The sequence below is a fragment of the Panthera pardus genome, unplaced genomic scaffold (genome assembly GCF_024362965.1).
Source record: "Panthera pardus isolate Hobbes unplaced genomic scaffold, ASM2436296v1 HiC_scaffold_11, whole genome shotgun sequence".
NCBI lineage: Eukaryota > Metazoa > Chordata > Mammalia > Carnivora > Felidae > Panthera > Panthera pardus.
Genome location: NW_026526666.1, coordinates 50,601,575 through 50,615,514, shown reverse-complemented (window position 1 = coordinate 50,615,514; position 13,940 = coordinate 50,601,575). Strand labels below are relative to the sequence as shown.

Genomic DNA, 13,940 nt, shown 5'->3' with positions numbered 1-13,940 from the left:
CCATGGCTCTGGCCTCTCATGTACCTAAAAGTGCCGGGATGGGAAAATTCTCACCGGTGTTTGGAAACCCCTTACCTATGACAGAATCACCCTCTGGGCTGCCACCTTAGGACAGGAGGTGCTCTTCTGCTCCTTCTTTGCCAACGGGAAGGAAGAGAACCACAGAATTTTATGGTTCCAAAAGACTTTAAGAGATCACTTACAGTTGGGAGAATGGTAAGAGATCACTTACAGTTGGGAGAAATGGGGAGAGGTTAAGCAGTCTGCCACTCATAGCAAAAAACAACCATAATAGTTTACATAGAGCACCCTAGCACACAGTCAGAATTCAGTAACTATTGCCCATTAGTAGTATTATTCCAACTTCCCAGGAAGTCCAGCCACTGCTTTATGTGGTATTTCCCTGGAAGGGAGGAACTTCACCTACTGGGTTCCTGCTTAATATTCTCAAGTCACACACACGTCCATATGATTTCTGTCAAAGTCCAACAGGATGACCATGAAATGAAATCAAGATTCTTGTTCACAAGCCCAGAGTCCCTTCCTGCTGGTGTTATGAAGGTCCACTGTTTGAGAGGCCATGTGCCCCCATTTCCCACACTGAGTGTGACCAGCCAAGGAGGAGGGAGGAAGACCGGCCTGAAGGATGCTCTTGCACAGAAGCGGCAGGTATAGTACTGGAGGTGGATGGTGGTTGAGACTAGTCACTATTCCAACCCTCAGCACAGATGCCCTTCACTTCCCACATCATCTCCTCTCATGTCATCACCCCGTCCTTTTACCCCAACTCTCAAGATCATTGGCCCATCTGTGAAATATGAAAACTAATCTAGAACTCTTATTTCTGAAGCATTAATTCAATCAACACTTTCAAACCACCCTTAAGAACCTGTCCTTGGCTCTTAAGGAGTTAATATTCCAGCAGGAAAGGGAAGGCACAGGCAAACTCATCTATTACATTTATGCAGTGTCATATGAAATGTGTAATCATGTTCCCCCAGGCCTGTTCCTTAGAACACTAGTTCCAAACAAATACAGTGCCTGGAAAAAGGGGTCTGGGGCCAAACGGTTTAACAATTTGGAGGGGTATCTGGGTGGCTCAGTCGGTTAAATGTCCAAATCTTGATTTGGGCTCAGGTTGTGATCTCATGGTTCGTGAATTCAAGCCCCGCATTGGGCTCTGTGCTGACCAGTGTTAAGGCTGCTTGCGATCCTCTCTCTCCCTCTCTCTCTGCCCCTCCCCAGCTCATTCCCTCTCTCTCTTTCTCTATCAAAATAAATAAACTTTATAAAAAAGTAATCTGGGGAAACACTATTCCTCCTACCCATTTAAAATGACTTACAGTAAAAATTAATGTACTAAAGGCATTAAGATGTTTTATTTTTTTTTATTTATTTTTTTTTCTGGGAGGATGTTTTAAATAAAAACCTCATTAATGCCGATTAAAAACCCAATGATTCTCAAATTGACTACTAAAACCTATCAACATCCTATGGCAACAATATTCTATTGAACACGGTTTGCTGATCTGCAACTGGAGTGATGAGGAATAGGTTTCAAGAAAAAGGAACCATTTTGAATGTGCCCAAAAGATGGGTAGGGTTTTATTAGGCCCAAATGGACATAGGATATGAATCCATTCATTCAACACACACATGGTAAGAACTTCTTATGAGCAAGACCCACCTGTGGTGCCATAGCACACATGCAGACCTTCAAGCCCTGATCTCTGCTCCAAGGCAGTGAAGGGCACTAGCTCTGATTTGAGAAAGAACACCTTATATTTGAGGAATAGCAAGTAAATGGCTAAGGTGAAGCAGGTGTGAAAAAGAGAAGGAAGAATAAGGGTGCAGCCAAACAGTGTAGGACTAAGTATTCAAAAAAAAAAAAAAAAAAAGGAGCTCTTAGATCAGGTGTCACTTAGCAGGGCACCTATTCCAAGTTAAGAGCATGGCCTAGGCAGTGACAGTCATTTCCCTCTGTTATGGCTGGCAGAGAAACCCCAGGCAAGCCCTTCCTTTCTGTGGGCCTCAGTTTCATCACTTACAAAATAACCGGACTGGCTAAGTTCCCTAAGGCTCCTGGTAGCACCAACTGCCCTTAAGAAGAAGGCCATGGACACAGGTAGGTAAATAGCTATTGGTCTGGATGCAGGTCAACAAACAGCCTTGCAGAAGAATGAGCAGGAGAAAAAAATGAATCCAGCTCAATCTTCAAATCTCAGGACCTAGTTCCACTCTACATGATACCTTAAGATTTTGCCTCTCAAACTAGAAGAATAAATATGGCATAATCTCCAATAGTCAATTTTGCTCAAAAAAATTAAGGAAAGCAAATTTAAGTTTTATACTAAAACTGGCACATGTTTCAGGCTAGAATGCAGTATCCCTAATACTTAAAGATTAAGAAAGTAGAAGATGGGCACCTGGGTGGCTCAGTTGAGCATCCTACTTCAGCTCAGGTCATGATCTTGTGGTTCATGAGTTCAAGCCCATCATATAGGGCTCTCTGCTGTCAGCGCAGAGCCTGCTTCAGAGCCTTGGTCCCTCTCTCTCTCTGTCCCTCCCCTGCTTGTGCTCTCTCAAAAACAAATAAAACATTAAAAACAAAAAAAGAAGACGACTTAAAGAAATACCTGCCTTGTGCTGGCTTTTTATCTTATGGCTCTCCAGTCCCTGGGGGCACTCACTGACATTTGGAGGGAAAGTTTGCCTGGGGAACCCAGAGCCTTTGCTATGTGAGCCTTGTAGAGACTGAAGCCTATATCCTGAATACAGCTGTTCTAAAGAAACTGAAACTCACCATTGGACTGGTCTTCCCCGTAGTTCTTATGGGATGGTGCATATAGGAACATCAGAGCAAAGACATACAGGTTCCACATTCCATAGATGCCTGTGAAAAAGGCACTGTTCACTTGGACTGTGACGCCGCCCCACTTCCAGTGGCCTTCAGTCACCTATGGAAAAAGGACAGTGACATGCAATTAGAACCAAGAAGAAACATAACACCAAGACAGGAGCCAACCAACACAAAAACCAAATGCCTTCTAACCTCCAGGAAAACTAAAGGGCTGTGTAAGACTCCTTTTAAAACCTAAATCGTACCAGTATGGATTTAGGTTCACTGAGGGCTTACTGTGTGTCAGGTACAAAGTCAGTAGTTCTCACATTGGCTGTATATCAGAATCACCCAGAGAGTATCTCTTCCTTGAACAGCAGTACATAGTTATCCTTAATTTAAAGAAATTGTGTTTGGGGGTGCCTGGGTGGCTTGGTCGGATAAGTGTCTGACTTTGGCTCAGGTCATGATCTCACGGTCCGTGAGTTCGAGCCCCGTGTCGGGCTCTGTGCTGACAGCTCAGAGCCTGGAGCCTGTTTCAGATTCTGTGTCTCCCTCTCTCTCTGTTCCTCCCCTGTTCATGCTCTGTCTCTCTCTGTCTCAAAAGTAAATAAACGTTAAAAAAAAAAAAAAAAAAAGAAATTGTGTTTGAGTCTCACACTTATCCATAACTATAACTCCTCTTCTGTCTGTCTTCCCAGCTAGATGTAACGCCCTGTAGGCAGAAACCATTTCTGATTTGTTTACTGCCATACTCTCGGTGCCTGACACATCACAGTGGCTCAATGAAGACAAGCTGATTAAAGAAGCAAGTGAGTGAGAGTGAGTTGCTTTCCTTAGTGGGGCAGAGTGGGGAAGCAGAGAGACACAGGCTTGGGGTCAGAGATGGGGTTCAATGCAGACTTTACCACGCACTCTCTGCTTAATGTAAGTGAAGTTAAGATGAAGACTCTGAACTTCAATGACCTTACGGGCAATATAAAAACTTGCAGGGTTACTGAGGAGAATTAAGTAAACATATTCCTAGAAATGTCCTGACACACAGTAAACACAATAAATCTTAGGTCTTACATTGTCACTCTATGTAAGTCACTCATGAAGGTAATTATGAAGCTTTCATATGCTTTATAATTCTACAAGAATGTTTTGAGGCTGGTTTTGTCTATGTTAATGACTTGATAATTGTTTTGAGGGCTGTCTGATGACATATGGATTACACTGAGAACTGTCAACAGAACTGTTGACCCGAGTGACTAGACATTTGTGCCAGCTCTGAGATCAATGAAACGACTCTGACCACTTCTGCTTGCTACAGGAAATCTTAAATGGGAGTAAAAGAATACTGGACAAATGTTCCTGTGATAACTTAATGAGACTGCATTATGTAAACCATCTCTAGGAGACCCTTCTTGGAGCTAAAGTGTAAGATGGTAATCTATTCATTTGTATCTGATACAGATGGTATCTGTATTCATTTGACACCGTCTTTATAGCCCGCAACCCCAGGGGCCCCAGGCATAATAAAGCTGTAAGTACAGGTGTTTCCTTTTGAAATACCTGGAGTGTCAGTTAATTAAGTTAACTGTAGACTTACCAGTTTTAGTTTGGCCTTGATGACACATAATTTTTCATTTTTGTGATGCATAAACCACCATTGCAAACTCTTATTTATTTTCAAAAATAATTCACTTGATATGATGTGCTCAGGAATATTTTTTGGCCAAGAAGAATTTCATAACCATTATTGATTTTAGAACAATGTACGAGCATTCAAGCTACTTAGGGCTGACTTTTTAGCAATGTCTCCAAATGTCACTCTTCTTACTTTAAAGAAGAATATCCTAACTTTATAAAAATTACAGTACTTAGGGCATACTTAAGATGATTTTTAGTGAATATAATGGAAGAGGAGAGGAAGTCTTAAGATAGTTCCTGGAAATATATGTACCTGCTGTCATAACAAAGAGAACCGTTCTGTGTGATGGAGGAGGGGAGGCTGGGATGGGAACTGTCGGTAAAATGGAGTAAGACAGTTCTGATTTTCTTCTACTCTGTTAAGGCGGCGGGTCCCTCAATAAGGGAAGGGCCTTTAAGAGACCCTACTTCCAATGACATACGCTGGGAATACTCAGTACTGAATTTTGCTGAAATGGATTCTTGTCAGGACTGGCATGACTGATCTCAAGAAAACAGTCACCTGTATTCCTGGTACACAATGGTACTCGACAGACAGACGGTTGTTGAATGAATATGGACAAAAGTACTGGCACGTGCAGGAATGCAAGTGCAAATCCATGGAAATGGAAAGGGAGGATAGAAACAGTCACTCTAAGAAAATATCAGATTGCAAAGTAAAGAGAAAATATTGCATTCCATAGTAAATAATGATACTTTTACTTAAAAGTAAGACATCAATGGTAAGTGTTATTTCACTTAAATATTGCTAACACAGATATTAGCAAAGCTAAGACATTTTAAAATAATAACAAAGATAATGATAGTTGACATTTATTCAAAGCTAATATGTCAGGCACTACAGTAAGAATTTTACATGGAAGAGATCAGTCTTAATAACAGCTCTATGAGGTAGGCAGGTAATATTTCCACTCAACACATGGTAAACCATGCCATAGGGAGGTACGTTATCTCGCCCAAGATTGCTCAGCCAGAAAGTCATGGCTCTGACTCCAAAAGAAGGTATTCTTAACAGTAGGAATATTATTGTAAACAGAGGTGAGTGTGTTAAGTTGGCATATGAAGCCACTATTGCGGAAGACCAAACTTCCTTTGAAAACTCACTTAATTAACCATAATGCACATTATTATACACAGGTTCATATATTCAAATCCGTATAGTAATATATACGCACTATATATCCTAGACATAGTAATGTATGGTACAATAAACTGGATATATATGCAAACTACAACTTTACAGTAGAACCACTGAAATGAGAATGCTCATACCACGAGGGGTACACAGGCGCTCAGGTGGCCTGAGGAGCCACAGCAGATTCGTGCCCCTGTCTCATGTCTGCTGTGAGACACATGCACCTTGTTTAGCATGGAGTTGCAGAATTACCCGTACCCATAATTTGTCATCTCTAAATGTATTATTTCCTGCTGAGGGCAAAGAGTTGAATTTGCATAAGTGAGCTGTATACACAGTGTCACTCGACTGTGTGTGCCTGCCCTTCTCCTCCCTCAATTATTCCTGCCTGAGACCTCCTGAGCTCTGAGCACATTCCCACCAACGTGAACCACAGTAAGCAGCCTCAACAGAGCAGGCAGGCCCTGTAAATCCAAAATCTTATTAACGCCAAGGCAGAGAGGTGACACTCACCCTCTTTTAACTTCTGGAGAAAAAAATCAGATAGCCCCCAGTGAAAAAAAAAAGAAAAGAAAAGAAAATCATCTTCCCCCTGCATAAGTCTTATTTCTAAAAGTCCCTGTTTTTCCTGATTTAACATTTGAACAATTTACTTTTGTGTGAAACCACCCAATTATACCCCTGGAGCCAAGTGAAGGTCAAATCCCTTTACACCCAGTAGTCTTGACAACCAACATTCCACTTAACAACAAGATTTCCAAATCCCAGACACAGGCTCTCTTACTGGAAACATTTCCTCCGTAAGTGACAGAATGAAGTGATCACACACACACACAAAAGAGCCGGGGACAGGCTCTCTGGGAGTTTGCTGCATGTGGCTTGACCTGAATGTCAGGCACCTGGGGGTCCCCTTAGTGAAGGTTGGTGACCTTCTTCCCTGCATTGCACTTCTGTTCCCTACTGTCCGCTACCTCTAAACGGAACGCCTCTTTCTTTTCCAGAGGGAAGGGGCTAAAATACCAGACTGTGATGTACCATCTCTCGGTTGCTATGACTGAGGCCATTAAAATGGCAGGCATTAAAAGACTGCCCCTCAGGACCCAGCTACAAAGCCTCAAGGTCACTGCATTCCACAGCTTCCTGTTAGCCCTTCATTCCTGGCCTCAGAGCTTCAATATCCTGGCGAGATCCCCTCGCATTATATTTCATGGGGCTTAAATGCAAGCTCTCTCAGCAAGCCCGAGAGTATAATGGGAGTTTTAATACATTCCTTTTACCTAAGGCTGGGATCTATTTCAAAAAGTTACCCAATAGGTTTTCTTTCAGGTGAGCTCATTGCTGAGACATTCCAAAATGACATTAAAAAATAAATCCTCTGATGACTATATTAGTACAGTACCTGGGACATTGAGAGTTATGCCTGAAAACGTCTTAGATATCTATAAATAAACCTTAAAAAAATAACCCAGCAGGAGGAATGTGAGGAGCTAATGGAATCCAAAAGAACTCGCTGCTACCCCCTTGGAGTAGAAATCCACTCCGGGCTGACTGTCGCGGCAGATATAAAAAGCCAGCCACAGGCTGGAGCTATGTTAGAAAATACTGGGGCAATGGAATATTAATCTTTTTCTCCAAAGAAAAGCCACAAACTCTGCTCCTTAGAAGAATTGGCCTACCTTGCTTTAAAAAGGTGCGCTATCTAACATGTACAAGGCTAAATTCGGGAAACACATAGGTACCTCAAAGATCGGCCAGTTGTCCCTTCTTGACTTCAGGTGGAAGGGACCCTCTGCAGAGGCAGGAGGGTAAGTAGCATGGGGACTGTGGTGGTGTGGCTTCAGCTTTCTAAGGTGGCAGACACATGTTGTTAGGACCAAAAGTGCCCTTTCTTTCTGCCTCCCTGGGAACATATCTTGGGATTGCCTTTTATTCTTGAGTCCAGCTTAACTTGAGGCTCTTTTCCTCCAAGCACACCCTGCTCTCTCGGACTCCCCCAACTGGCCATATTAAGTACCACAGCACGTTACCGCGGCACTGGAGGGCTGGACACTTTGGTCACACGAGGGAACTGGCCAAAGGATAAGTCAGGCCTCAGACACCCTTGTTTGAGTCTCTGCTGGTTGAATAAAAAACTCATTCAGAATTTGAAATATTTTTACTGCATTTGGAGTGGCGAGTGAAATTTCCAAGGCTTTATAAACAAACAGTCTGATACAAACACAGCACTGGTGTAGGTCACAGCAGATGTGGTAAGCTGAACTTACGAAGACAGATATGCATATTTGTTTTATTTTTTTTTTCCACATTCACGTCAGCCTTCAACAGCAACACTAACACTGCCCAGTGGGCAGAGCCCACATGGCTCGAGGGGCTCCTAACTTGGGTCAGAGGCGCCCTTGGGTGTCCTTCCATAAAGTTCAAGAGGTCCATGAACCGGAATGAGAACAATTATATCTTTATTTTCACCCGTTTCTAACTGAAAGTTACCATTTCTTTCATTTATGAATGTAGAAAACAAGTTCCTGTTAATATTAGCACCACTGATAATTCTGCCACCAATAGAAATCATAATTTCGTATCAATCACAATTATAGATATAGATCTGTAATATCTGTAACATATATAATTGAAAATACCTATATATCTGATTCCCTTTGAAGTCCAAAGTTTTTATTTTACTCATTTAAAAACATTCCAAGAAGAAGCCCTCAGCCTCCACCAGGTTGCCCAAGGGGGTTGGTCTATGGCACAAAAAAACACAGGGGCCCCTCTGAGGAAATAAGCTAGCAGAACAAGACAAATCTGCATCCTAAGGCTCTATCTGCACTACTTACATTCTCAGTTTGGGCCAAATACAGAGAGGACAGAACAGCTGGCAAAAAAAGAAAAGAAAAAGTCAAAAGGACTGGGTTCTGGTCCCTAACTTACTGAATGTCCTTTGGCACAATATTTACCCTTTTTTTTTTTATTCACAAGAGCACAGCTATTCCTGCCCACGATGTGCCAGGCACTCTGCAAATTACTTTGCAAGCATTGCTGCCCGTGGTCCTTACAGCCACCTTTTGCAGAACATCCGTTCTACATATAAGAAAATTCAACCTTAGAACTGTGAAATAACCCATCCACAATCCTACCCGGCTGGAAAAGAGCACAAATGGGAAATGTCTCTAAGGCTATCGATTTCATGTCTTAGCAACTGGGATAGCAAAACTTACCCTACTTCCCCACAGGATTTTTGCGAAGCTCCAATGAATGACAGAAAGGTAGCATGTCAGATTTAAACAGTAGTTTCCACTTTCCAAAACCAGTTACCAATATTTAAACATTATTACCATTATTGAGGTCATCAAGAGAGCAAAAGTTTGAGTTTTGGAAATAACCAGCAGAAAGGTAAGATTCTATCAAGGGGACTTGTGAATTATATTTCATGTTTAAGTGGCAATATAATTACTGCAAAGAATGGCTGATGGACTGTAAAAGGATCTATGTTAATGCCAGATAAGGATCAAATCAAACTGATACTTGCTTATTGCTGTTCTGCTATAGGGCTTGAAAAGTGTATTCTCAACTAAATGAAATAAGTGCCCTTCCATCTGGCTGCAGGCTTTTAATTTATTCAGCAACTTCTTCTTTCCGTGAGGCTGTACTGAAAGGGAAAATTCCGTCCACCTCCGGCCAGGTGGAATGTCCCTTAAAAAACATGGTTTGAAGAGCTGCCCAGCATTATAGCCTCCCTGCTCCTTCCTCAGCAGCTCTCTAGAATTTTCTATGCAGAGTAGAGGCACCTCTCCAGCACATTCTCACCCTGACTGTTCAGGATCCACTTACCTGACTAACGATGAAGAAAATGACAGTCATAGCAGCACAGGCCAAGGTTATCAGCATGAGGAACTTGAACCTGAAAATCAGCCCCTGTTAGGAAGGAGAAAAAGAGTACCTTAACACTCTCCCAGCTGGTACCAATCCTTTTCTCAATATATAAATCTATAAAAAACTAATTTTAAAGAAATCTATAAAACCAAATCCCTAAGAGTGACTAGTAAAATAATTTCACACAGTAACATTTCTCCTGCAGAGGTGAATGTGGCTGAAAAATTTATTGGGCCAAATATTTCTTATGTTCTTATCTCTCATGAAACAGTGATACCAGAGCCTGGGAAATTATATTCACAGCACGTGGTGAGGCTGCTAATTTCCCTGCTAAGCTGGTTATGCTTCTCTGCAAGGGTTCAAAGTCACCAAATCCAAGTTTTCTGCGGTTGTAATAAAATTCTGCTCCAGTGAACAAAAAGAAATGTGCATATTAATCAACATGAAGTGGATTTGGTTGAATTTTCTCATGTGTCACTCCAGCTCTAGAGCCAGGCAAAGCTTCAGCAAGTGCCCAGGGTTTCCTGAGAGCAGGATTTAAGGGAACCTGTGTTTCAGGGAGAGACACCTCTTATTCAGGGGTGCTTAGTTGCAGATCCACTGCATATAAAAACCCTGGGGTTCTGCAGTTTCTGTTTCTTTTCACGGAGGAATTAGGCCCATGTCTCTCCAAGGACAGCCACTTAGGCATGAGTCCAAGGGATCCTTGAAAAATTAAGAATGTGTTGCTTGTATTAGAGATTAGAGGATGTTGAGTGTTTTCCCTTGAATGAGATGCATAACATATAAACAGAAATTACCGAATTCTATCTGATCACCTGCTGGATATTTTAGGGGAAATGTAGCCTCTTGGGAGTCTAAAAATCAGATCACCTGGGCTGAAGCCCAGTCTCAAGGCTGATTCTGCCCTAGTCAAATCTCCCATCTAGTATCACCCACATTCCACCCCAAAGCTGAAGAACCTGCTGAACAAGTTCACCCCTAGTGAGGACAGAAAGACATATATACCACAGAAAACTCCAAGATCCACGCAGGCCAGCTAGGTGTTTTTAGGGTCGGATTTAGCCTCTTATTTTGCCCAGAGCTCCTATATTACATGAGAACCTCTCGATGTGTATTTGAAATAAAGGCTTCTAATCTCCAGGTATAGGTGTGTGGTATGTGTTTACATATCAAGCAGGAGACACTGAGTAACCAGATCCTGCATGAGCCAAGAAATTTCCTCACCTCATAGTGCAGCCGCCGGACTTTGCTCATGGCTGGCAGGCTGGACTGCTTCCCACTGATGTTCCGAAATACCTGAAACACCATGAAGCACAGAAACAGGAAGTACAGGCAGAGGCAGATGCCAGCCACAATGATGAAGGCCATCTGATGGTTTCCAGTAAAGGAAATGGCAGGCTAGCTGGGGACACAAGCATGTCTCAGCTCTGTTGGCAACAACACCCTCTGTCTCCAAATAGTTGGGCAATTTTCAGGAGGATAAAACATTAAAACTGGTATTCTAATGCCAGTGATAGAGATTTTCTGACACAGAAGTACAACAGAATGGAATGAACCAAATTGCTCTCTGAGGCAAGGAAGAAGAGGAATGGAGTCTTGCTTGTTAGAAATGCAGATTCCAGGGCCCACCTTAGACTTACTAAATCAGAATCTGCCTCTTAAGATCCCCAGGAGATATGTATGTACAATAAATTTGAAAAGCACTAAAATACTGGATATCAGTTGCAAATTACTGATCAGGTAGAATGCTGCATTAAAATCACCTGAAGTGTTAAAATGCAGCCCAGGTTTCACTGAAGATGTATGAAATCAGATTTTTCAAGAGCAGGGAAACCAAGAGCAGGGATCAAGTTTAAGAACCACTGGGCTAGTTAGTCCTTGGATTTTTATAAGAAGACTGAGACACCCTGGAATCAGGAAGTGATGGAGTGGGGGATGGAAGCAGCCACAGCAGCTAGAAGGGATGCTGGGCATGGGACCTAAGTCCTTGAAGTAAAACCAGGGAGGAAATTCTGTTTGCAATCTTCTGTTACCACAAGAAAAATCTTGTCAAATGGGACAGGAGGCAGAAGGACAGATGGCCAAATTGGGAGATGAGGGTGGGGGCAGTATATACGTTGAAACTGATCAGGGCAACCCTGAGACCTATCTTTAAAGCTCAACTTGAGAACCACCAAGGCTTGGGGTACACTGAGCTGGCTTGGGAGGCAGGTGACCTGAATGCAAGTCCTTTCTGCTCCAACTCTACCCCAAGTTGCATATTTTAAAAAATTTTAACAAGTATGAACTCAGCATGTATATTTCATTAAGTAATACATTTCATGAAGTTTCTCCTTCTTCCATAAAGCTAACAGTACCCTGGAATGAGGAAACCTGACATTTTATTTGCCTCCCTGGACCTCCATCATATCTGTACAATGAAAAGGTTGAAGTAGACTTAACATTATGAGTATTTCCTGTGTTGTGCAGCTCACATTTTGGAGAGGAAGGATGGGAGTCATGGTGAGATCAACTCTCTCATCTTTAAGGTAATGATACTACTGAATCAGTTTGCTCACAAAGTTCTTGTGACACTAAGAAGCCCAGATAAACATCATGGCCGAACAAAGCATTATTTACCAGCACGTGACAAGATATTATCCATCAGGAAATAATACAACTCCAGCCTTTCTCCCCACTCCAGAGGAGAGTCTTTTTCTCCCAAAGCTCTTGACATATTATTCAGGAAGATAAAATATTTAAATCCAGCATCCTAAAGGGGATAAGCTAAGACTGTCGCTTCTGCTTCATGAAGATGACTCAGACAGAGTTTACACCAACCAACCAGAAGCGTCAGCAACTCCCCTGGAACTAATCACCTTAGCCTTATCTCCATGCAGTCTCAGAAAGGAATGGCAGCAGCACGTACGCTGGCACACCAAGGTCACTGTGAGAAGTCGCGCACACAGATGACTTTGGAAACGGGCTCTCCCACAGGGGCCCAGATATGAGCCTCTGTGGCTGCAGGGAAAAGCTGGCCATGCCGGAGTCTGCGGTAAACAAGCATATAGATCATTTAGACAGGCTGTGGTAAGACTAGCAACTCTGATCCATCTGGTGTGAGGACGCACTGCAACTTCTTCATTTTGCCTCCTCTCACAGGGCTTAAAAGCAAGCATTCATTCTTCTTCTTATTTGCCTTAATTGCACCGTTATCATTGGTCTGAGGATCAAAGCTCTGGCTGAGCACACATGGAGAACATTAGCAGGACTTAGAAAATCATCTTGAGGGACCAGGTGGCTATGACAAGAAATGAAACCCTGAACCCAGCAAGGAAGGATACAGCCAGCTCTGTTCCAACATCTGTAGTCCAGATACTGTAGAAGGGATTCGTGAGTTGTACCCCTCTACAAAGAAAAACGATATGGAAAGACACAATTAATACAGAGGCAAAGGGGAACTTTCTTTTTACACATTCTTAGTTTCTCACAGCCAGAGGGGTGGGAGCTGTATTTAGACTAAGAAAGGCTGGCAGACTTAAAGAGAAACAGAGTCTGAAGGATAGGGCCAGCACAAACATCTTCCACCTATAAAGGGCTTTGTCTTTGATTTAATCCCAATCTTTATCTGAGGATGTGACCATGTCCAGTGCTTTCACCCCATAGGCTCCCGGCCACCCTTCCCCTCTTTGAATACCTCTAAAGGAGCTGGAGTGGACATAGGGATGCACATGTTAGCCCAGGACCCCACAGGCACCTGCTCACCTCTCACACATATCAAATATGAAGAGGCAGAAAGAGCCAACAGCAATTGGTCCAACTTGCTTCCAATACCCTGCTATGTGATTCCGCTCATGCTGATCCTGAGGAAAACCAAATTGAGAAATGAGACAGGAGAAAGCAAAGCACATCTATAGTTAAGTCAGTCATTCAAACACCTGTTGTATATCAAGCATCACGCTAGGCTCTAGGCAGAGGAGAATAAGACCAAAATCTTTGTTCCAAAGGAGCTCATTGTTATCAGCCCACCCATAGGGGCCCTCACAGCAACAGTAACAGGATGCTATGGGAACCCAAAGAAAGGTCTTGTACCCTCAGCAGTGGAAGATCTATGGTCTGTAAAAGGACTCATTCAGAGTTGAACTCCTATGTGACTAAACACTTGTGTTTGATCAGGTGGGTGGTGCCCAGAGGACAAAATAAAGACTCTAAGGCATTAAAATATGTCAAGAGATATATCAATATCTCTCATGGTTAGGATAATAGACATATATTCTCCCTGTCTTCATTAAAATCAAGAGTGGTTCCTCTTGAGAGATACAGAGAGATACCAAGAGACAGAGAATGAAGGAATATAAAGTGAGAAAACAGGGAAAGGCAGAAGACAAATTGTAGCAGTCAGGCTGGAGCCCAGGTGGG

At 42.6% G+C, this 13,940-nt stretch overlaps 1 protein-coding gene across 3 annotated transcripts in view; it reads right to left on the bottom strand.

The window, feature by feature from the left end:
• Positions 1–13,940, bottom strand: part of WLS (Wnt ligand secretion mediator) — a 100,594-nt gene that overhangs the window by 8,352 nt on the left and 78,302 nt on the right. For all 3 annotated transcript variants that reach the window (XR_002079833.2, XM_019448924.2, XM_019448925.2), the window contains 5 exons: positions 13,287–13,384; positions 12,866–12,929; positions 10,767–10,910; positions 9,498–9,581; positions 2,804–2,957 (listed from right to left, as the gene is read on the bottom strand). Coding sequence is in view for 2 of the 3 variants with exons in the window: in XM_019448924.2 (XP_019304469.1) it covers positions 2,804–2,957; positions 9,498–9,581; positions 10,767–10,910; positions 12,866–12,929; positions 13,287–13,384 (544 nt within the window). In the remaining variant the exon portion in view is untranslated. The remainder of the gene's footprint in view (positions 1–2,803; positions 2,958–9,497; positions 9,582–10,766; positions 10,911–12,865; positions 12,930–13,286; positions 13,385–13,940) is intronic.